At 41.8% G+C, this 25,556-nt stretch overlaps 1 protein-coding gene and 1 long non-coding RNA gene across 8 annotated transcripts in view; one reads left to right on the top strand and one right to left on the bottom strand.

Annotated features, from left to right (window-relative positions):
* Window positions 1-4,215: 4,215 nt before the first annotated feature.
* LOC123328924 lies at window positions 4,216-6,772 on the top strand. The gene is made up of 2 exons (XR_006543925.2): window positions 4,216-4,320; window positions 6,454-6,772. It is a non-coding gene; the product is annotated as an uncharacterized LOC123328924 (long non-coding RNA).
* Window positions 6,773-15,214: 8,442 nt separating this feature from the next.
* Window positions 15,215-25,556, bottom strand: part of DIAPH3 (diaphanous related formin 3) — a 569,530-nt gene continuing 559,188 nt past the window's right edge. For all 7 annotated transcript variants that reach the window (XM_025263061.3, XM_044926876.2, XM_025263062.3 and 4 more), the window contains one exon: window positions 15,215-16,452. In XM_025263061.3, coding sequence (XP_025118846.3) covers window positions 16,190-16,452 — 263 coding nt within the window. In that variant the 3' untranslated portion in view covers window positions 15,215-16,189. The remainder of the gene's footprint in view (window positions 16,453-25,556) is intronic.

The following is a 25,556-nucleotide window of genomic DNA, read 5'->3' on the forward strand; positions in this document are numbered from 1 at the left end:
TCCATGGACAGAGGAGCCTGGTAGGCTGCAGTCCATGGGGTCGCTAAGAGTCAGACATGACTGAGCGACTTCACTTTCACTTTTCTCTTTCATGCACTGGAGAAGGAAATGGCAACCCACTCCAGTGTTCTTGCCTGGAGAATCCCAGGGACGGCGGAGCCTGGTGGGCTGCTGTCTATGGGGTCGCACAGAGTCGGACACGACTGGTGACTTAGCATTAGCATCATTTCTAAAGAATGTATGTCCCACAGTGGTGTGGGTGATCTAATGGCATGTACCAGTAGTGTTAAAAGTTAGAGAGACATACTGAATCTTAAACCCTATGGCTGTTTTCTAAAATAAACACATGAAAGCATATACTGAAAATGTATTAGTAGGAAGGTGATATGCTTGCCTTAAATACCGAGATAATTTAGTGCAGACTAATTTTTTACCATAATTAATATAGTAACAGGTGTTCACCTTTGAATACCTTAAATATAAATCTCGATGCATGTAAAATTAATAAAAATTTGAAGTTTCCTAATTTGGTTACATTTTGCTTTTATAAAGATGAAACAAAACTTAAGGATGTTCGATACCATGAGTAATAGTTAGTTGTTTTCCTTGTGTAGGTGGCTCAGTGAAATTTATTCAACCTCCTGTCAAGTTAAAAAAAAAATTTCAACGGTTCAAGAAAAACATGTCTGAGTGTTATAGAGGAAGCAGGATGCTGGCTTGATTAGCTTCCACTCAACCTCATACCTATTTTGTGCCCCTAAATGAAAATTTCATGCAGTTAGCATCTGCAAAACCTCTGTGGATGTTGTTCCCTCTATCTGGAGCTCTCTCTCTCTGGAGAGGTTTGCCATCCTCTCCACTTGAAGTCACCACCCAGGAGAGCTTCCCCGACCCCTCCATTAGCCCAGTTAGCCTCCCATTGTATTCTCCTAAAGCCTGTTTCTTAGCCCAAGCACATCTATCCTGTTCGTCTTCCTTGGTGAATTATACACATCTTAATGGCAGGGGTTCTCCTCCTTAAGCCTTATGTCCCCAGTTCTCAGCAGAGTCCCTGGCATTATTGACTGAGTGGACTTACAGAAGGATTCATATCTGAACAGCTTATGATGGGCCCTTGCCACTAATTGATATTTTATAAACATACAAATCATTAATTATTTTCAACACAGTAGAAGTACATTTTAATGAGCTTTATGGTATCATGCAGGACACTGAAGATATGGTAGTTAACAAAGTATAGAGCTTGTTTTCTATAAGCAAAAAAAAAAAAAAAGACAAAAAATATAAGCAAGTCAGATAATGGATATGTAAGCCACGAGATTTGTGTGTAAGAATAATGTCAGTAACTTAACTTTAGAAGAATTACATTTGAGAACAAAAAAGATAGACAAATAGAAACCTTATATGTTTTAGTAATAACAGGCAAATTTGATTTTCATTTAAATTGTCTTTTAAAAATTCAATTATTTGTTAGTATTGCTAGATACAGAATAGAAAAAAAGCATATATAGGGAGGACAATACTGGTTCAGTTCATCTACAATAAATCTCTTATCTGCTGTATGAGTGGAACATAAATTGCTGCTCAAATAATGGAATTCAGAAATCTCTCAAAATATGTTATTCCAAAGTGCACTGCTCAGTACTAATCAAAGATACGAGAAATATCTTGATGAGTGGACCATCTTCTAAAAACTTTACACATTATGAATTTATTTTTAAAACAACCTCAAACTCAAATGTACTCAATTTTCTAGATGTTATTTAAAGGCCTATTTTAAGCAAAGTGATTGTTTTGGCAAAAAAATGTCAAAATTATGACTTATGTATTGTACTTCCATTTCCCCCCATATTCAGAAAGAAAAAAGGAAGCCAAGGGAAAACCAAAAATGATGTACATTGTTATTTTGCTGAGAGACTAACGGTTTGGGAAGAACTCATCTTTTGTACGTACCATACTAACAGAAATCTCACAAGTCTTCAAAACACAGAGGGCTTGACAAGCTGTTCATCTGTGCAGGAGAAGCATTCCTTGTGGGAGCGGTGTCTGCAAAGTTGACCAACCTCAGAGGACCCGACGTTCCTGTCATTTTGACCAGCAGTGGCAACAGATGTTCATGTTTAAACTTAGTCGCCTTATATTTATGTATGTGATTATTTGACAACACTGTACTCAAAGAGAAGCATTGATGACAGGAATTCAAATGAGAAAATATTTTATAAAATTATCTCTTTTCATCTTTGGTATATAAGTATAGGAGATTCTGGGAAATTGTAGCATTTCCAAACAAAATAATGAAGCTGAGTGGTGAGTCATCTCTAATGGCAACTATAAAACTGCAAAACAAGGAGCAGGCAGGGTGTTTGAATCTTACCTCTGGTGTTCTTCTAAAAGATATTTTACAATTGCAAAGGGAGACAGGATAGCTTAAGATTGCAGGGTCTGAAGTTTTGGAATGCTTAGATTTTAACTCTGAAATCAGTCTGTATTGACTGGTGACCATGGATAAATTCCTTAACTTCTTCTCTACTTGTTCACTGGTAAAATGAGCTCTGAGAACAACTCTTCTTCATTAGGCTGTTACACACATAAGTGAGGTAAGACACACGGCACCCCTGGACAGTGTGGAGCCCACATCAGTGTTTTCCACGTGCCGGAGGTGAGCTGCTGTGTGGCTCAGACCGAGGCAGCCTCGTGGCCCAGGTCCTCAGCAGCTCTTTCCCACTAAGCTCTCTGCCTTTCCAGACCGCTTCTTTCCAGGGTTCAGTTCAGTCGCTCAGTCATGTCTGACTCTTTCTAGAGGTGGGCTGATTTATTTCAGTTGCAAGACCTGGATCAGGTACATGAATAAACCAAAAGTTACTATGTTCCTCAAAGAGATAAGCAGAGTGTGTGACAGCACAGAGGTGATAAGCCCCAGGCTGGGGCCCACTTATGACTCCATACAGTCACTGAACCCAGATTCTGAGAGCGATCAAGTCCTGCAGGGCTTGTACATGCCCACCCTCTACCTGAGTCATAGGTTCCTCCACTCTCTCCCGGTCAGAGGCCAGCCTTCGCTCGCTCTGGTGGCTTGGTGAGGGCAGCTGTGTGAGGAGGGGGGGAGCTCACAGGCCAGGAGACGGTCTCCTGGGGTGGGGGGTGGGGGGCGGGCAAGTCCGTTCACCTCAGGTGCAGAACAGGGGTTTGAAGATGACTCAAAGTCCCTCACAAGAACGTGCCTGAATTTTAAGGCTCGATGACTTCCTAACTGTGACGGACAGCCTCTCATCTCTGCGGGCTCTGGTTGAAATACTTTTCCAGCTAGGCTGTTGGCACAAGCGCTGTCCTCTGGAGACACACAGGGTAAACTCGCTATCTTTTCCACTCTATTCGCGGAGAGACCGGCAGGCTGCGAGCCTGTCCCGAGTCCTCCCGTGCTCTGAACACCGGCGCACTGTTAGTGCGTCTGCATTGCTTCCAGCCCTTGCCGTGGAGAACGCCCCGCTTGCACCCTCAGTGAACCTCCTCTGACCTTGGTGGCCTGTTTGGCCCTCCTCCTAACACCCCACACATGTGCAGGCTTCTGACCCACCCACATCCTGCAGTCAGTACACCACCCCAAACACAAATCAACAAAGATGTCAAACCCGGGGTCTGTACAGTGTCAACACCATACAGTTCAAGCAAGGCCTGGCGTCTTGTTTCTGAGCTTTAGGCAAGGCTAAAATACCCACGGGCTTCCCTAAGGGCTCAGACAGTAAAGATTCTGCCTGCAACACAGGAGACTTGGATTTGATCCCTGGGTTGGGAAGGTCTGGAGAAGGGAATGGCAACCCACTCCAGTGTTCTTGCCTTGGGAATTCCATGGGCAGAGAAGCCTGGCAGGCTATAGATCACAGGGTTGCAAAGAACACCCCTCATATACCGTGCCCAGACAACCCTGATGAGTGTGTGGGCTGGGACCCTGGAACTGAATCAGTGGCTGCCATTCTGGAGGACACCCGAAGCTGCCACAGGGCGGGTGGTGCCTCGGGAATGGGTCACTAGACCCCTCCTACCAGAGGACTGCAGGCCCCAGCTTCTCCTCAAAATAAGGGGGGACTGCTTGCTATGGAGGATGAGAACTCTTGTTTATTAGCCTGAATGTCCTGATACTTCCTCCTACCTCTATCTGTCCCTCTGCTTTTCTACTCAGAGCTTTGTTAAATGTTTTCAAAATCTCATCTTTGCAGAAGGATGGAGGAAAGGGACTTCTGTCCATGCTTTGACCTCAGCGGTGAAGGGGAACTGGCTCCCTGAAGACAAGATGGCAGCGGTGTCAGACAGAAAGAATTAAGGGTAGGGTGGGACGCAGGGTTCCGTTCAGTGTGTGGGTGTGGACTCCCTCACTGTGTCTCTTCTCAGTTCTCCTTTAGTAGGCCTTCAACTCTTACGGGTCATATGTAAAATGCACGTGCCCTCAATGAAGGGTAACACTGCTGTTGTTCTTTGTTGTTCAGTCGCTAAGTCATATCCACTACTCTGTGACCCCACAGAATGCAGCACACCAGGCCTCCCTGTCCTTCACTATCCCCTGGAGCTTGCTCAAATTCATGTCCATGGAGTCGGTGATGCCATCCAACCATCTCATCCTCTGTCGTCCCCTGCTCCTCCTGCCTTCAATCTTTTCCAGCATCAGGGTCTTTTCCAATGAGTCAACTCTTCACATGAGGTGGCCAAAGTATTGGAGCTTCAGGTTTAGCATCAGCCCTTCCAATGAATACTCAGGACTGATCTCCTTTAGGATGGACTGGTTGGATCTCCTTGCAGTCCAAGGGACTCTCAAGAGTCTTCTTCAACACCACAGTTCAGAAGCATCAGTTCTTCAATGCTCAGCTTTCTTTATGGTCCAGCTCTCACACTCATACATGACTACTGGAAAAACCATAGCCTTGACTAGACGGACCTTTGTTGGCAGTGATGTCTCTCCTTTTTAATATGCTGTTTAGGTTGGGCATAGCTTTTCTTCCAAGGAGCAAATGCTGTTGTCATCCACATAAAGAACTCAAAGGAGGTTCAAATATAGACGAGGAGAAGCCATAAGGATGGAGAAGCTCAACTTATTAGGAGCACTTAGCATCAAACGTTACCTTCCCCATGCTCTGCCTGGGTCAGGCCCAGGGAACACTCATCCTAACCATGGTCGCCCACCTGAACTGGGTCTGTGGTCTCTATAGGCGTGGATGCTGTTCCTACGAGCCACTAACATCCTTATGCTTAACACTGTCCTTGAAGTGTGCCTGTTCTTACGTAAGTGTGCTCTCCGGCACATCAGACAGAAGTTGTTAAGCTTCTCTGCAGAGCGTGAGGAAAGCCATTAGAACATATCAAAAAAAACTCCCTTTGTAAGTGGAATTATGAGAAAGTGCCTGAGAGGCAACTCTCCCGAGTGACTATCAGGATAAAGGATCTAATCATTGAAGAAGTGGGTGGAAGATCGGTGAACTGGGTGAATACATGATGTTTCTCATAACATCCTGAGACCCCAGAAGTGATTAAGGTGGGAAGCTGGACACCTCTCTGTGAGGTCCTTTAACCTCTAAGAGATCTTCAGGATTCATTTCGTAATGTGAGACATACATTTAATCTAATGGAGGCAGTAAATGTTCGGCAGAAAACATATGGAGCGAGTTCCAGGACACTTTAACTGACTTTCTTATAAACTTGAAAAAAACCCAGATTTGTTTTCTTCAGGTCAGCACTCCTTTATTTGGAGGAGAGGCTGCGGAAGGAGGGGAGGGTAACGGATACAAGCTATAATTCAGGAGGGTGATACAAGGAAGGTCAGGCGGGACAGAATGATGTGTGAGATCACGTTAGAAATATCACCAGATTCCTTGGGGACTTATAAAAGCGCCTTAATTCTTGTCCTTGCCAAACATCCTATAAGAGTACGACAAGATTTTATTTATCGTCAGTCAGATTGGACTCGCATGTTCAGACTAGGCCACAGGCGTGGGATGTCAGTCAGCGCTCTCGCAGGCATCAGAACAGCCCTTGTTAGGTCATGAAGCAAAGGGAGTCAGGACGCAGCCCTCCAAAAAACGCCATTATTTTCAGGCTGGAGAGGCACCTGTTTGCTTTTATTAGGCACCTGCTTGGTTTTGTATGGAAAAGGTCAAGTATTTGTGCCTGACAGAAGGGAAGGGGAAGAAATGCCTCATCTTAAAATTGAGCTTCCCTCAGAAGTCAGGTACTTTAATTATGAGTTCTAAATTTTGTTGCCAGATTTTGGTATATTTTAACAGAGAATGCTTTACACATACCAAATTTTGAAATTATGACACAGCATGTAAATAATAATGTCCATATTATTAATATATCTACACCATCTATAACTTTCCTTTATATGTATTATTAAATATATTGTTAAATATGTATGTTACTAAACATTTCTGGTTAATATACTTTTTTTTTTTTACAAAAACATAGACCTGTTCTATCAGCATCAGCCATGCTCCTGAAAACAGACGCTTCAGGGAAAATTAACTGGACAGACTCACCTGAGAATTGGTCCCCTTCTCAAGAAGTAATTCACCAGATGCTTGATTCAATGTTTATTTTGTTACAGCTTCTTTGTATTTGACCACCAATCACACCCAAACTATATGTAAAATATTTAGATTATCATTGGAGATGCACTTTAAAATAAATTTTTAGTAACCCATAGTTAGAAAACAAGGGAAAAGAAATTTTTATAAATAGGTTTTTAATCCAAACATAACATGGAATAAAAAATACCAAGAGAAAATGAAAAGTCTCAAACTTTATATACAATTAAACAAAAGACAAAAAACTAAGTACATAATAGACTTACATAACAGGGCTTCTGCTGGGGTCCAGCCCCAGCTGATCCAGGGTATTCAAAGGAGAGATGGCGTAGGCGAGGGTCAGGAAACAACTGCTTAGTTAAACGTTAATTAAGGATATAAAGAGTAATAGAATGAGGATAGCTCAGTAGGAAAATTCAGTGGAGAAAAGAGGCTGAGTAGCTTGGTTTACACGGGAGACCAATAAAACTTCAAGACAAGAAGCTTGCACCACTTACGTAGGCCGCAGGCGTCCTTCCGTTCTCCTGAAGGAGAGGAGACACTGAGGCCTCCCCAGTCGGATCTTAGAAGCCCAGGCATAATTAGTAAGCATGGTGGGTTCCGCGCTCCAGATGGAGACTCAGCCAGAGTGAGAGAGAGAGAGACATGGGGAGACCAGTCTTTTGAGGAACTGATCCCAATTCTTTATTTTCCATGGTCTACTTTTATACACTGAGATGTTATGCAAAAGTCACGCAGGGTCAGCAGTCCTGACTTTTATCAAAGCCAGGTGCTTCATACAAATGTATACAGAGGTCTTAGGGGTGTTACATCATCTTCTGGCCAGGGGGCCTGCTGACAATTTACGACCCTCTCCTTGTGACAGCGGTCAGTCAACCAGGACACTTATTTCTCCAGGGGTGATTATTCTTAAACAGACACCACCCAAATAAAGTTACATTCCTATAGGGTGAGGGTGTAGTGGGTTTTAGTTAAGGAAAGAATTTACTTAGCCTAAGGTCTAACGTGATTTATATCAAAGGTTAATACTTATTTCTTCTATATATTCATTAATGTGTGTAAGGGCAGGGGATATGGAGACTTAGCAACAAACATAGGCTCAACAAATGAAAAAATCCTTCACCAATACAATTTCTAATCAGCCCATTATACTTATACTAATAGCTTTCTAACTTTTCTAAGGAACCTGTTTTTAGAAGGTTTAAAGCATCTCGTGCCTCTCACGGTTGGGAGGCTGTGAGCAATCACATGTGGCCGGACAAGCCTGTCAGGCAGGCTAGAGAAGCTTCAGAGGAGTTTGTAGGTTAAAACACTCTTGTCACGCCCAGGAGTTCTTATTAACTGGAGCTCTAGGTTAACTCCTTCTCCGAAAGAGGTGGTGGGGGACAGCCCCCCGTAAAGTCAGAGGTGTAGGTGAGAGCACAAAGTAGTAAAGTAGGCAGGCTCTGGTTATGGGGGTAGATGCTCGAGGATTTCCAGGGGGACTCCTGAGTCTCGATCCCGCCTTTGCGTATGTCGAGCCTCCTTCCTCATGACCTTTGCCACGGGCGGAGTGCCTCATGCCGGCTCCTGGCAGTGATAGAATTCCAGTTGAGCTATTCCAGATCCTGAAAGATGATGCTGTGGAAAGTGCTGCACTCAATATGCAATATGCACTCAATATGCAATATGCCGGCTCCCGGCAGGCTTCCCCAGTGGTAGATCGTAAAGAACCTGCCTGCAATGTAGGAGACACAGGTTCAATCCCTGGGAAGATTCCCCAGAGAAGGGAATGGCAACTGACTCTAGCATTCTTGATTAGAGAATCCCTATGGACAGGAAACTAAGATCATGGCATCTGGTCCCATCAGTTCACTTCAGTTCAGTTGTTCAGTCATGTTCAACTCTTTGTGATCCCATGAACCGCAGCATGCCAGGCAAGATCCTTGTCCATACCAACTCCTGGAGTCCACCTAAACTCTTGTTCATTGAGTCAGTGATGCCATCCAACCATCTCATCCTCTCTTGTCCCCTTCTCCTCCTGCCCTCAATCTTTCCCAGCATCAGGGTCTTTTCCAATGATCAGCTCTTCGCATCAGGTGGCCAAAGTACTGGAGTTGCAGCTTCAATATCAGTGCTTCCAATGAACACCCAGGACTGATCTCCTTTAGGATGGACTGGTTGGATCTCCTTGCAGTCCAAGGGACTCTCAAGAGTCTTCTCCAACACCACAGTTAAAAAGAATCAATTCTTCGGCGCTCAGCTTTCTTTATTGTCCAACTCTCATGTCCATACATGACCACTGGAAAAACCATAGCCTTGACTAAACGGACCTTTGTTGACAAAGTAACGTCTCTGCTTTTTAATATGCTGTTTAGGTTGTTCATAACTTTCCTTCCAAAGAATAAGCGTCTTTTAATTTCATGGCTGCAGTCACCACCTTCAGTGATTCTGGAGCCCCCCAAAATAAAGTCAGCCACTGTTTCCACTATTTCCCCATCTATTTGCCATGAAGTGATGGGACCGGATGCCATGATCTTAGTTTTCTGAATGTTGAGCTTTAAGCCAACTTTTTCACTCTCTTCTTTCACTTTCATCAAGACTCTGTGGTTCTTCTTCGCTTTCTGCCATAAGGGTGGTGTCATCTGCATATCTGAGGTTATTGATATTTCTCCCAGCAATCCTGATTCCAGCTTGTGCTTCCTCCAGCCCAGCATTTCTCATGATGCACTCTGCATATAAGTTAAATAAGCAGAGTGACAATATACAGCCTTGATGCTTGTTCGATGATCCAGCGGATGTTGGCAATTTGACCTTTTGTTCCTCTGCCTTTTCTAAAACCAGCTTGAACATCTGGAAGTTCACCGTTCATGTATTGCTGAAGCCTGGCTTGGAGAATTTTGAGCATTACTTTACTAGTGTGTGAGATGAGTGCAATCGTGTGGTAGTTTGAGCATTCTTTGGCATTGCCTTTCTTTGGGATTGGAATGAAAACTGACCTTTTCCAGTCCTGTGGCCACTGCTGAGTTTTCCAAATTTGCTGGCGTTTTGAGTGCAGCACTTTCTCAGCATCATCTTCCAGGATTTGAAATAGCTCAACTGGAATTCCATCACCTCCACTAGCTTTGTTCATAGTGATGCTTCCTCTGGCCCACTTGACTTCACATTCCAGGATGTCTGGCTCTAGGTGAGTGATCACACCATCGTGATTATCTGGGTCATGAAGATCTTTTTTGTACAGTTCTTCTGTGTATTCTTGCCACCTCTTCTTAATATCTTCTGCTTCTGTTAGGTCCCTACCATTTCTGTCCTTTATTGAGCCCATCTTTGCATGAAATGCTCCCTTGGTATCTCTAATTTTCTTGAAGAGATCTCTTATCTTTCCCATTGTATTGTTTTCCTCTATTTCTTTGCATTGATCACTGAGGAGGCTTTCTTATCTTTCCTTGCTATTCTTTGGAACTCTGCATTCAAATGGGTATATCTTTCCTTTTCTCCTTTGCTTTTTGCTTCGCTTCTTTTCACAGCTATTTGTAAGGTCTCCTCAGACAGCCATTTTTCTTTTTTTGCATTTCTTTTTCTTAGGGATGGTCTTGATTCCTGTCTCCTGTACAATGTCACAAACCTCCATTCATAGTGCCTCAGGTACTCTGTCTATCAGATCTAGTCCCCTAAATCTATTTCTCACTTCCACTGTATAGTCATAAGGGATTTGATTTAGGTCATACCTGAATGGTCTAGTAGTTTTCTCCACTTTCTTCAATTTCAGTCTGAATTTGGCAATAAGGAGTTCATGATCTGAGCCACAGTCAGCTCTCAGTCTTGTTTTGCTGACTGTATGCTGCTGCTGCTGCTGCTGCTAAGTCGCTTCAGTTGTATCTGACTCTGTGCGATCCCATAGACGGCGGCCCACCAGGCTCTCCGTCCCTGGGATTCTCCAGGCAAGAACACTGGAGTGGGTTGCCATTTCCTTCTCCAATGCATGAAAGTGAAAAGTGAAAGTGAAGTCGCTCAGTCGTGTCCGACTCCTAGCGACTCCATGAACTGCAGCCTACCAGGCCCCTCCGTCCATGGGATTTTCCAGGCAAGAGTACTGGAGTGGGTTGCCATTGCCTTCTCCTGCTGACTGTATAGAGCTTCTCCATCTTTGGTTGCAATCTGATTTCGGCATTGACCATCTGGGAATGTCCATGTGTAGAGTCTTCTCTTGTGTTGTTGGAAGAGGGTGTTTGCTATGACCAGTATGTTCTCTTGGCAGAATTCTATTACCCTTTGCCCTGCTTCATTCTGTACTACAAGGCCAAATTTGCCTGTTACTCCAGGTGTTTCTTGATTTCCTACTTTTGCATTCCAGTCCCCTATAATGAAAAGGACATCTTTTTGGGTGTTAGTTCTAGAAGGTCTTGTAGGTCTTCATAGAAATGTTCAACTTCAGCTTTTTCAGCGTTACTGGTTGGGGCATAGACTTGGACTACTGTGATATTGAATGGTTTGCCTTGGAAACGAACAGAGATCATTCTGTCGTTTTTGAGATTGCATCCAAGTACTGCATTTCGGACTCTTTTGTTGACTATGATGGCTACTCCATTTCTTCTAAGGGATTCCTGCCCGCAGTAGTAGATATAATGGTCATATGAGTTAAATTCACCCATTCCAGTCCATCTTAGTTTGCTGATTCCTAGAATGTCGATGTTCACTCTTGCCATCTCGTTTGACCACTTTCAATTTGCCTTGATTCATGGACCTACCATTCCAGGTTCCTATGCAATTATTGCTCTTTACAGCATCAAACCTTGCTCCGATCACCAGTCCCATCCGCAACTGGGTGTTGTTTTTGCTTTGGCTGCATCCCTTCATTCTTTCTGGAGTTATTTTTCCACTGATCACCAGTAGCATATTGGGCACCTACTGACCTGGGGAGTTCATCTTTCAGGTCATTTTGCCTTTTCTTGCTGTTCATGGGGTTCCCAAGGCAAGAATATGAAGTGGTTTGCCATTCCCTTCTCCAGTGGACCACATTCTGTCAGACCCATCTGGTCCCATCACTTTATGGCAAATAAATGGGGAAAGACTAGAAACAGTGGCTGACTTTATTTTCTTTGGGCTCCAAGATCACTGCAGATGGTGGTTGCAGCCATGAAATTAGAAGACGCTGGCTCCTTGAAAGAAAAGTTATGACCAACCCAGATAGCACATTAAAAAGAGAATTACTTTGCCGACAAAGGTCCATCTAGTCAAAGCTATGGTTTTTCCAGTAGTCGTGTATGGATGTGAGAGTTGGACTATAAGGAAAGCTGAGTGCTGAAGAATTGATGCTTTTGAGCTGTGGTGTTGGAGAAAACTCTTGAGAGTCCCTTGGACTGCAAGGAGGTCAAACCAGGTGATCCTAAAGGAAATCAGTCCTGAATGTTCATTGGAAGGACTGACGCTGAAGCTGAAATACTTCCAATACTTTGGCCACCTGATGTGAAGAGATGACTCAACGGAAATGACCCTGATGCTGGGAAGGATTGAGGGCAGGAGAAGGATGAGATGGTTGGATGGCATCACCGACTCGACGGACATGAATCTGAGTAAACTCAAGGAGTTGGTGATGGACAAGGAGGCCTGGCATACTGCAGTCCATGGGGTTGCAAAGAGTTGGACATGACTGAGCAACTGAACTGAATTGAACCGATAGACAGAGGAGCCTGGCGAGCTATTGTCATGGGGTCGAAGAGTCAGATATGACTGAGAGACTAACGCTTTCACTTTGAAACTTAAATAACGCATAATATGTTAAAAGGCTGTTGTAAAAGAAAATGAATAGGCGGTCCTGAAATGATAATCTAATAATTTGGCTTCCAATTTCATCATCAGAATCCCTTTAAAAAATTTAGATATCAAATAGCATAACATGTATAACAACATAGATCTGTAGGAACCTGGATTTATGTTAATGATATTCACTGGAAGAAGACAATTTCTGGAATTTTCAAAGCATTTTTATACAATGGCTAGAGTTTCAAAATGGATAGTAAAGGGGAAAAAATACCATTTTATGGTTTCCGGAAATAAATTAAGATTCCTTTTAAGCTCCTGTTGTCTTGGAGATGCTGAAAAGAGAGTATGAAGCCAAATGTGATGCTCAAAATCTAACAAGGTGAGTAGCAGGCAAAGAGACCCTCATGGTCAAACTCTAATTAGGGGCCTGGCTCACTTTCATTCTATCTCAAACTCCATTCCCACCTTAGCTGTAACCTATTCCCTTACATCCACTTTAAAAGGCAATCGCCTACTTAGGAATAATGAAGTTTTATGGTTTAAGGTTCCATTATTTTCTTTTTATGGGGAGATTTGGATTCAATTCTGAAATGCCATCCAGTCGCTGTGGCTCTTTGGCAGCTCCACGTGTTTTGCTAAACAGTAGCTCTTGAGCATAATGATTGAACAGTTTGGCCCTAGAACCTATTTTAAGAATAGTCATGCCTGGCAAGGGTGTGTAACAGCTACCACTGACCAATACACCCGACAAAAATAAAGAGTGGGTCACTGATAGCTACAATTCCTGGATCTCAAAATTTTTAATAATTAACATGAAGAAAAAGACAATGAATGCCAGTTTAAAAAATTTTCATTCACATTAGCCATTTATATATTAAGACCTACAGACAGTAAAGCGTCTGTCTACAATGCGGGAGACCTGTGTTTGATCCCTGGGTCGGGAAGATTCCTAGAGAAGGAAATGGCAACCTACTCCAGTAGTCTTGCCTAGAAAATCCCATGGACGGAGTCAGGCTACTCCGTCCATGGGATCGCAAAGAGTTGGACACGACTGAGCGACTTCACTTCACTTCACAACTTTCCAAGAGTTACACTCTGTACAAAAGGTTGCCACAAAACTTACTACCAAAATCCACTGATGCTTAATAAAGGAGAATTTAATAAGATGAAAGATTTGTACATTATAGATTTAGTTTCTAACTAGTAAACTCAGATCTACACTGAATTACATTTTAGGGGGTTCCCTGGTGGCTCAGCAGTAAAGAATCCACCTGCAATGCAGGAGATGCAGAAGACTCAGGTTTGATCCCTGGGTGGGGAAGATCCCCTGGAGAAAGAAATGGCAACTCTCTCCAGTGTTCTTGCCTGGAGAATCCCATGGACAGAGGAGCCTGGTGGGCTCAACTGAGGTGGCTGATCATGATATTTTAAAATGAGACTGAATAACCTAAGAAATAATCATTTGTGGCTAAACTAACATTTTGAAATCATTAATAACTCTTGTTTTTGAATAAACACTATTGTAACAACTAAGAATTTTAGATTTACTTAATATAAATAATTGCATTTATTAGCTTTAGCAGAAGTTTTTTCAGATAAGTTACTGAAATGTTTACTTGCTAACATAAACATTAGATGTTTGGCATATTTTAACTATTCAAATACATGTTAAGAAAAGGATATATATGTGTATATAGTTAGATTAGATTGCTTTTCTTATTTTTAAATTACTTTAAATATTTTATTGGGAAACTTATGGCTTCCCACAAGCAGGTCTTTGCTTTTGGACCCCCTGATGATCACTTAGCTGTCTGTGTTCTTGCCAAATTCTCTCCTTTGACTTGAGAGAAAGGGGAGGGGAATCTATTTTGGGGTGTGTCACTAGCTTGGATGGAGCATCCTTATCAAGGTACTGACTTTTTATTCACTAATTCAAATAAACAAAATCTCCTTGCTCAGAAACACAGCTGTATCTCAAGGTCTGCCTCGCTATAGTTTTCATCCACAGTTGACTAAAGGAATATTATGACTTTAAAAATCCTAATTATACCTCCTTGCTTATTGTTGGAAGAAACACTTGCATCAGAAACCAGTGTTTCTTGGTTGCCTCTTACCTCTGCGACTGTCCTGTGCTTCCCCTCATAGCTGCAGCCTCCTGTCCAGGCCTGAGCATGTCCTTCAGCCTCTGCAGACAGATGCCCTGGGGCGGACTGCTCAGTTTAGGGGCTTCCCTGCCTTCCTCCACCCCCGGGAGACTGTGTCAACTTCACTCTCCTTTACTGGCCAGACGGCCTCTCCCCTGTGTCTGCTCCCCAGTCCTAAATTGACACTTACCTGCCATCTGGTGTGTCCAAACTTTTAGGTTGAATTTTAGTTTTGTTTCTGAAAATCTCAAGCCTTCGCAAAATCATGTGAAGACCAGATAGTCAGGATTCCTGCATTTAGCTTCCTTCCTTGCTATTAAGGGCTCCTGTCTGCTTAAATGAGTAAATATCCTTCATCTTTCCTGATTTTTAAGAGGTACTCTCAGGAAAATACGAATTGCAACTGGAGGGTAAAACACACATTTCAGCAACACAGATGAGAACAATTTATTCTCACCTTGACTATGGATCACACTCTGTTCCCCAGTGTCTATAAACAGGGCCTGGTTTATTGTTCTAATTAATTAACTTTATTAACCTGGAGCTGAAAGGAGGTGGCAACTTAAACAAGGAAATAAAAAGCAGTGGACCTCGCCAGACTAGTTCCATATAACTGCTTTTTAACTGAAAGTAAAAGAGCAGTCACTTGCTTACTGCATGTCATAAAGCAAAAGAGATGCTTAGATAGACCGTAGAGCACAGTCTCTTTCCCCCTAATCCACAGAATATACTAATTACAAAACAAAAAGGTGCAACTTTTTTTATTTAGTGCAAATAACAAAGTTTATTTTCTTTGATATAGAATTAATAGAATTAATGATGCCCCCAATGGGATAAAATTGCAACCTTTACATAGGAAGACTTTCTTGAAACACTTCAGATTTTTGTTAAAGTTATTGATTGTCAGATCAAAGGAACTGCAATTTCAAGTTTGTTCACAGAAATTAAAAATTCTTAATGTGGAAAGTTTCAAAATGGCAATTCGATCCCAGAATCATCATTATCAGGGGGAAAAAAAATGTTCTCTCCTCTAAGTTTCGGCAGCACTGTAACATTGTATCCATTTACACAAAGGTATGTGCGTTCTGCAAAGAGAGGACATATATTCCTATTACATCAGTTTTGGAAATGTGTTCAGTTGCCATATAGTCTCCAACAGGGTCTAATTAACATGAATTCAACAATGATCATAATGAGCTTACCAATCATCTCCTCACAGCTTTATTATATCCAGTTTTATGTTTTCTGTGCTATGTTAATAGCATACAGATCCCAATTAAGGAGGAACCTGGCCCTTTATAAATAACATACACAGAATATACACGGATAAGTAGCAAGACTGGAGGCTGATGATTTGATGTTCACTAATGTTGAAAATAGTAAAGTAAAAATCACAGTGACTTGAAAAGATGGTATTTTCTTAAGGACACACTGTTGAACACCTGGCCACCTACCTGCTCTCTGAAGCATTATGTATAATTCAACCACCAAATATAGAACACACGAACACCAGGAGACAAGAAAAGCATTTAAAGCCCATTACAATCTTGAATAAGCCAAAACCTCAAGTACATAGGAAAAGCACTGCAATCATGTATTTAGCTTTATTTTTCTAATATATATCCTAATTTAAAACTATATAAAGTCACTGATATAAAAAGCAATTTTTTCAAGTGTTAGAGCTTAGAGCATGGCTTTGTATTTGGCTTAATCATTTTTTACCAGTTTAATTTATAAAGCTCGTAATCTTGCCAGCAGGGCTTCAACTTCAGGAATGGGTTCGTTTTTAGAAACAGCGCCAAGAAGTCCCATTTCCTTTTCTCTGTTGCTTTCTGCATCACAGGCCTCCTTCTTCTCAACTGCCTTGGTCCTCCCTGTAGACGTGTGAGTGTCTAGATTATAATTAAGCTCCTTGGTGACTGCAGTCCTTGTTGAGCTGCAATTGATACTGTAGTGTGAACGTGGCCCTTCTGTCAACTGCAACTTCTGATTTTCTACAGTAAGGAAGAAAGAAACATTAAACTTACTACTGTGATAAGCAAGGATTGTGCACATTATGAAACAATGAAATAATTATTCTCAACAAACAAGTCCTTTTTGACAGACTAAACTAAAAAATATTCAAGAGTAAGGAAGATTTAAAATAAACACACAGAGGTTAAGAATAAGCTAAAAAATATAAATAGGCAACTCTTTCATTAGTATTAATGCTTACTTCCTGCTTCCTTTGTGCCTGAAACGCCCATCTTTCAGTTATTAGCAAGGTTGGTCCTGCATTTCATTCAGGTCTCTGCTCAAGTGCTATTGGGAGAGGCCATCTCTGATCATCCATCTAAAACAGCACTCGCCTTTTCATCACTCGGTCTTAACCTCGTCTTTTCCTTCACAGAACCTATGACCACTGGACACATAGTATACTCGCTTACTTGTCTGTTGTCTACGTCTTCACTAGAACATAAGCTCCGCTGAGAGCAAGGACATTGTTCTAAACACTGCTGTAACACTGGAGCCTAGGATGGCTGTGGAGCTAAGTAGGTGCTCAATAGATACGCAGTGGGCAAATTATTTCTACACCTAAGACAGGCATTAGTTTGAATAATAATGAGATTAATTTCCTTTTGAAAATAAAAAGAAGGAAAAACTAACAGGAAATTAAAAATCAAATTGTCAAAATTTCCTAGCAAATCAAAATAATGTCATAATTTGCCAAATGCATACACATGGATCAATACAGACCCGTAACTATACACACATGTATGTTCTTTCATTGGTAAGTGACAGCAATCCCAACTTCTCCAGGCTGTGAGGGAAGAGGTATAATAGCTAACAGCTAAATGACTCTAGCCAATTGACTTTCCCAAAGAGCAACAGATTTTCTCCTAATTAACTCTCACATCATTCAACTTTATGAGTAATCTCATGTAGATCTCAAACTCAAAAAAAAACAAACACAGAACCCTCAATATTCTCATAACCTTGAACGTGGCCTGAAATGGCTTCAACGAACTTGACATGACATTTAAGGTTTTTTGGTTATTCGCTGAGAGATGTTCCATTATCCCAACAGCGATGACTTTGGAGCAGAAGCAGTCACTCATGACAGTGTGTTTTATGTGAGTGCTGAAAATTCCAACTGAAAACAGCTTGTACATTAAAAGGCAGCTGCTGAAGGTATTTACTGCACTGTCATTTCCTGTCCGGGGCTCCCAGTGATGGATGAGTGTTTTACTCACGTTTCTGGACAATCTCAACAAATTTTAGAAGTCTGATCACCTTTTAGCTGTTGGAAGAAAATAAATACACTCTTCCTGTTACCTTCTTTATCAGGTGGGCAACTGTTACTCAAAAGTAAAAATCTACAGAGCAGTGACTTTCTCTTAGGAATGTTTCTCTCTCTAGTTTATAACACGCGTATCATGTTTGCAGTAAAAAGCACAGCTAACACTGTATTCCTACAGTTCCCAAGACCACACACAGAAGTTTTTTTTCCTAGGATCAACTCTCCTGCCCCAAAGTGTTTGAAAACTGCATTGTAGCTAAGTGCAAATTTTTAGTCTGCTTACTGCTCCTTCCCGAACGTTCCTATCTTTTCTTGTCATTTGAGTTCTTATAAACAACTCCATCATGATGATATCTCCAACAAACTATAATTTATTTTGCTGCTGGGCAACTCTCATTACATTTTTGATGACAGAGAAGAGATTCAATTGGCTAAAATATAGGTCTATATTATACATAAATAAAGTATTCCACACCTTTCCCGGCTATAATGTATCAAGCCCAATTCCACATGTGGCAAAGTGAAAACAGCATGGGATTTTAAGGCACATCGGGGTTGAAGTCCAAGTCCCACCCCTTGGCTTTACAGGTTAGCTCACCTCTGTGAGTCTCAGGTTTCAAAAGTCAAACTCCGAGAGCAGGTGTGAGAACTAAAGGGAAGGATGAGGGCGACAGTTCCTTCGAGGTACCTGGCTGTGCCTTCCTCTGCCCAGGCCTTCCAAGTGAGGAAGGCTTGCCACCCAAGGCCTGTTCAGATGCTCTGACCTTTCTGACTTTCTGGTGACCGTACCCATGAGGGCTGAAATACCATTTTATTAATAGCTTGTATTTATGCAGCACTTTTATTTTTAAAGCATTTGTTGTACTTGAAACATTGCCACTGTCATTTTATAGATTGAGAGGTAAAAGCAAAAAGAGGTTAAATCATTTGCTTAGACTTAGTTACTGAGTAAATCAGTGGCAGGAGCCAAATGCTGTCTCTGGAGATACTAAGGCTGTCTTAAAGAAATTTAAAAAGCTTTTTGCCAAGAAAAAGTGCTAAGTAATTCAAAGCTAAGTTTCGTAATAGCAATGTCCTGTACTCATGCTTCAAAATGCTTTCTGACAGACTTCCTGCCCGCATAACTCTGTGGATGGTGTACCTATGTCAGCTACCTCGGCATCTCCAAAGTCACACACAGACTCCTTTTCTCTCCTGGTATTACCTCAACTCCTGACTCTGAACTTCAGGTACAACCTTTACCCCGACAGGGCCCTGGCACTCCTTGTCCATTCTCTTAGCCCATCCTCTCTCCTTCTGCTCTCCCAGCAAACACCCAGCCTGTTCCCCTTCCCCTTCACCTCACTCACCACAGAGGGATCGGAAGAGACCCTCCATCAGCTGCTCACTGCAGCACCCACACCCCTTCCCCCCGTGCTCCCTCTGAGGACCACCCCTCAGGGTGGGTGCTGCCTTCCATCCTGTGGCAGCTGTGCCTTCTTCTCTCCTGCATTTTCAAGGTTTCCTTCTTCAAGCAACCATTTCCCTCAGCATACAGGTACTCTGCAGTAACGACCCCAATCTTTAAAGAAGAAATGTCTCTGTCTCCACATCCTGCTCTATTCCCTTTCCCACTGTTGGCTGCCTTGGTAACAAAACATCTCAGAAGAACTGCTGATACTGCTGCCTCATTTCCTTTCTTCCCTTTTTTTTCTTGAACCCGCTCCAATCATGCCTTTGACCCTTTATGCTCAGACACTCAGTTGTGTCTGACCGTTTGGGACCCTGTGGACTGTAGCGCACCAAGCTCTCTGTCCATGCAATTCTCTAGGCAAGAATGCTGGAGTGGGCTGCCATTCTCTTCTCTGGGGGTCTTCCCTTCTGACCCTTCACTCTTCTGAGACAGCTCTCATCAAGGCCACTAATAAACTAGTGTTGCTAAAAACAAGGTGGGCCACCCCTTGGATACTTCTGTTCTCCTTTACTTGACCTATATCAGATCCAAGGATGAAATGCCCAGCAGAGGATGGGCTTTTCTTTTACCATCTGCTTCTGCAGAGAATTAGGTGGATAACACTGGGCAGCCAATGCAGGCAAAAGCGTTTCCACCCCATTGAGAAAACTTCAGATAGTTTTGGGCTAGCTTTAGGCACAAAGTGATAAGAAGAAAAACCAAGCTGGCATGTAACTCTTCTGTGGTTTTAGACGGAGAATCTTTCTTGAGAAGCAATTGACAAGACAGAATAACATAAAAAGAGGTTATTCCTGAGACCATTGAAGAAATTAAAAAAGAAAGTAGAGAGCTCCTTTTAGAATGAGCGTATAGCTGTTAGAAATTCCTTGGTAACACTTCCCTCCAGCCTGCACCTTTATCTCTCAGCATCCCAACAGCCTCCATCCTGGTTCTCAGCCTTGGGAGGCCCAAGCTGTAGCACTGAGGAAGTCACATCCCAAACTGCAAAGTACGAATGAAGTTAGGTAGGCGAAGGATCCCCTGTCCCATTGCAAACTAGAGAAAATGTTTATGAGTAGAGAAAGCTCCCAAGTTGGAAGTTCTCTTTTATACAGACATTTTATTACAATGTTGATTCAGGTGTCTTTTGCCATTATTATCGATACTATTTTAAAAGTCTGCTATTGGTGGTTTCCTGTGGGCTGAACTGGAGACCCAAATTCCACACAAAAAACATGCACTTAATTTCTAAATGGTTCACTTCAAACATCAGGGCGATACCGCAACTCTGCAAGTTGGCGAAAACTCTATACAGGTGCTCAGAGCTATGAAATAAATCGCAATTTGAGGCCGGTGGGCTTGTATCTTTTTTTATGTGAAATTAGTTCCAAATACAAGGTGACACACTTGGACACATGGGCTCTTTAAATGGAGATGAAAACATTAAGGCAAAGTAGAATGCTTCCTCGGAGAAGGCAATGGCACCCCACCCCAGTACTCTTGCCTGGAAAATCCCATGGACGGAGGAGCCTGGTAGGCTGCAGTCCATGGGGTCGCTAAGAGTCGGATACAACTGAGCGACTTCACTTTCACTTTTCACTTTCATGCATTGGAGAAGGAAATGGCAACCCACTCCAGTGTTCTTGCCTGGAGAATCCCAGGGACAGGGGAGCCTGGTGGGCTGCTGTCTATGGGGTCGCACAGAGTAGGACACGACTGAAATGACTTAGCAGTAGCAGAATGCTTCCTTAGTTCTCCAAAGACAGGAAACTTCTGCTATTATTTTATGAATCAAATCCAAGGGGTTTTTTTTTTTTTTTTTTCACCTTTAAGATGTTGTAATTGATGTCTGTGAAAAGAAGTATGATCTATCTAGGACTACTGCTAATATCCAGGCCATTGGTGATTGGAGTACAGATGGGCCAGGGCCAGGTGCTATTTTTAGTGCTAGGCCAGTAAGGAAATCCAATCTACACATCTTGTATTTATGTTTCTGTGGCAATAAACAGGGTGAGAATACATGTCATTATCCTTTAAGATAGGGAAACTCACTTATTTCAATTTAATTCCTTATGTGATTCTTACTATAGAATTGGTTCTACAGTGCCACACAGTTTTTTTTTTTTTTCCTGAAACTAAATGAAAAGTTGGAAATTGTTGAAAAGTTGAATGGGTCTCAAATACAGAGAATCTTCTAGACCTGAGAGAGAGAGAGAGAGAGAGAGAATAAAAGCCTTAAACCATAAACTGGGCTGGATCCAACATGACCTTGGCAGAATACAGATTTAGATGATAAAGAAAGTTAGAAACAAAAAGCCATGCCCAACCCACCATCCTGAGTTAACTTTTCCATCATTTCTTGAGTAACATAAAAGACACAAGAACTGGGAAAGTCTCTGAGAAGAAAGAAAATATAAATGTATGTAATCCGGCATCTAAATGAGGAAGTATTTCAGCCAACAGCTGTTATGTTTCCTGAGCTAAGAAGGCAAGGCTAAGGCTCTGGCTGACAGCCCTTGGGGAAAACCCTCTCTGCTACAGGAAATATCAGTTATGGTTCAGAAAGAGGCATTATTTCCTTTAAGTCAGTATTGATCCTCCATCACATTGTGGTTCTAATGGGCACTGGGTTCTTAGAAGTGCCAATTCTCAGATGAAATATGAAATTGAGCTCCTGCCTTTTGTGGTCAATGGTGAGCCTGTGGTAGTTTGACAGGAGGAAGAATAGAGAACTCTGGTGTCCTAAATTGACTGCATCTCTTCAGTCTTCCTGAAATTTGATCTCTCCTTACAGTTCTTTACCTTTTGCTCTTAACTATTACTTTGACCTATTAAGCAGCTGTTTGGTTTACCCAGTAATACCATTTCTTTGGCAGGAGAAAAAATGACCCATAAATATAATTTTGAAGCACTACTTGGCCTACATGATAGTAAAGTGTGTGACAAATATATGTTTTTAATCTATGCAATAACTGAAGTTACTGCTGGCCACCTGCAGCCTTTACCCCTGTGGTTTTCCTTACTATTGATTTACTGGTGCTGTAAATAATTGTCTTTTTTTTGCTTCATTTTGCTGTTTATTTTACTTTTTGTATTGAAAACATATAAAAAATGATCAAAAAGATAAAAAAAGATAAAAAAGATCAAAAGGGCATTTTGTATATATCTAAAAATCTTTTAGGAGAGTCAAGAAATTCTTATAGAAACCAATTAAGTAGAAACAAAAATGATAAAAAAAGATTACTCCCCCAATTTAAACAAAAGAAAGCAGAGATGACAGATAAAAGCCATTTCTGAATAAAGGAGATAACTGACAATTAAATTAGGATTTTTGCATTAACTAGATATATACACTTCTATTCACTGGTCATATCAAACACTGTCTTCCAATAACAGAAGAGATGACTCTACACATGGACATCAGCAGATGGACAATACCAAAATCAAATTGATTATGTTCTTTGCAGTCAAAGATGAAGAAGCTCTATACAGTCAGCAAAAACAAGACCGGGAGCTGACTGTGGCTCAGATCATGAACACCTTGGTGCAAAATTCAGACTGAAATTGAAGAAAGTAGGGAAAACCACTAGACCATTCAGGTATGACCTAAATCAAGTCTCTTATGATTATACAGTGGAAGTGAAAAATAGGTTCAAGGGATTAGATTTGATAGACAGAGTGCCTGAAGAAATATGGATGGAGGTTCGTAACACTGTTCAGGAAGAGGTGATAAAAACCATTCTCAAGAAAAAAGAAATGCAAAAAGGCAAAAATGGTTATCTGAGGAGGTCTTACAAATGGCTGAGAAAAGAAAAGAAGCTAAAGGCAAGGGAGAAAAGGAAAGATACATTTATCTGAATGTAAAATTCCAAAGAATAGCACAGAGAAAAAAGAAAGCCTTCCTAAATGAACAATGCAAAGAAATAGAGGAAAACGGTAGAATGGGAAAGACTAGAGATCTCTTCCAGATGATTAGAGCTACCAAAGGAACATTTCATACAAAGATGGGCACAATAAAGGACAGAAACTGTATGGACCTAACAGAAGCAGAAGATATTAAGAAGAGGCGGCAAGAATACACAGAAGAACTTTACAGAAAAGATCTTAATGACCCAGATAACCACAATGGTGTGATCACTCACCCAGAGCCAGACATCCTGGGCCTTAGGAAGCATATCTAGAAACAAAGCTAGTGGAGGTGATGGAATTCCAGTTGAGCTATTTCCAGTCCTAAAAGATGATGCTGTGAAAGTGCTGCCCTCAATATGTCAGCAAATTTGGAAAAGACTGGAAAAGATCAGTTTTCATTCCATTTCCAAAGAAGGGCAATGCCAAAGAACGTTCAAACTATCACATAATTGCACTCAGTTCACATGCTAGTAAAGTAATGTTCAAAATTTTCCAGGTGAGGCTTCAACAGTACATGAACTGAGAACTTCCAGATGTTCAAGTTGGATTTAGAAAAGGCAGAGGAACCCGAGATCGAATTGTCAACATCCGCTGAATCACTGAAAAAGGAAGAGAGTTCCAGAAAAACATCTACTTCTGTCTCATTGACTAAGCTAAAGCCTTGACTATGTGGACCACAAGAAACTGCAAAATTCTTCAAGAGATGGGAATAACATATCACCTTCCCTGCTTCCTGAGAAACCTGTATGTGTGGCAAGAAGTAACAGTTAGATTGGACATAGAACAACTGACTGGTTCCAAACTGGGAAAGGAGTACATCAAGGCTGTATATTGTCACCTTGCTTATTTAACTTATATGCAGAGCACATCATGAGAAATGCCAGGGTGGATAAAGCACAAGCTGGAATCAAGATTGCTGGGAGAAATAGCAATAGCCTCAGATAAGCAAATGACACCACCCTTATGGCAGAAAGTGAAGAACTAAGAGCCTTTTGATGAAGGTGAAAGAGGAGAGTGAAAAAGCTGGCTTAAAGCTCAACATTCAAAAAATGAAGGTCATGGCATCTGGTCCCATCAGTTCAGTTCAGTCGCTCAGTTGTGTCCGACTCTTTGCGACCCCATGAATTGCAGCAGGCCAGGCCTCCCTGTCCATCACCATTTCCCGGAGTTCACTCAAACTCATGTCCATCGAGTCAGTGATGCCATCCAGCCATCTCATCCTCTATCGTCCCCTTTTCCTCCTGGCCCCAATCCCTCCCAGCATCAGGGTCTTTTCCAATGAATCAACTCCTTGCATGAGGTGGCCAAAGTATTGGAGTTTCAGCTGTAGCATCATACCTTCCAAAGAACACCCAGGGCTGATCTCCTTCAGAATGGACTGGTTGGATCTCCTTGCAGTCCAAGGGACTCTCAAGAGTCTTCTCCAACACCACAGTTCAAAAGCATCAATTCTTCGGCGCTCAGCTTTCTTCATAGTTCAACTCTCGCATACATACATGACCACTGGAAAAACCATAGCCTTGACTAGACGAACCCTTGTTGGCAAAGTAATATCTCTGCTTTTCAATATGCTATCTAGTCCCATCACATCATGGCAAATAGATGGGGAAACAGTGACAGACTTTATTTTCTTGGGCTCCATAATCACTGCAGATGGTGATTGCAGCCATGAAATTAAAAGATGCAAAGAATAAATAAATAAATAAATAAATAAATAAAAGATGCTTGCTCCTTGGAAGAAAAGTTATGACCAACCTAGACAGCATATTAAAAAGCAGAGACATTACTTTGCCGATGAAGGTCCATCTAGTTAAAGCTATGGTTTTTCCAGTAGTCATGTATGGATGTGAGAGCTGGACCACAAAGAAGGCTCAGTGCCAAAGAATTGATGCTTTTGAGCTGTGGTGTTGGAGAAGACTCTTGAGAGTCCCTTGGACTGCAAGGAGATCCAACCAGTCCATTCTGAAGGAGATCAGCCCTGGGTGTTCTTTGGAAGGTATGATGCTACAGCTGAAACTCCAATACTTTGGCCACCTGATGAGAAGAACGGACTCATTGGAAAAGACCCTGATGCTGGGCAAGATTGAAGGCAGGAGGAGAAGGGGATGACAGAGGATAAAATGGCTGGATGGCATCACCAACTCATCAATGGACATGAGTTTGAGCAAGCCCTGGGAGATGCTGAAGAACAGGGAAGCCTGGCATGCTGCAGTCCTTTGGGTCTCAAGGAATCTGACATGACTGATCGACTGAACAATAATAACAATAATTCAGTCTTGGTCTATTTCACTGTCCTTTGAATAAAAATTTAAAGACAGCACTGCTGTTTTGCACAATCACACAACACATTTTCTTTTCTTTCTTTTTTTTTTTAATTTTATTTTATTTAACTTTTGTATTGTATTGGTTTTGCCATATATCAAAATGAATCTGCCACAGGTATATATGTGTTCCCCATCCTGAACCCTCCTCCCTCC

Source organism: Bubalus bubalis, chromosome 13, assembly GCF_019923935.1.
Source record: "Bubalus bubalis isolate 160015118507 breed Murrah chromosome 13, NDDB_SH_1, whole genome shotgun sequence".
NCBI lineage: Eukaryota > Metazoa > Chordata > Mammalia > Artiodactyla > Bovidae > Bubalus > Bubalus bubalis.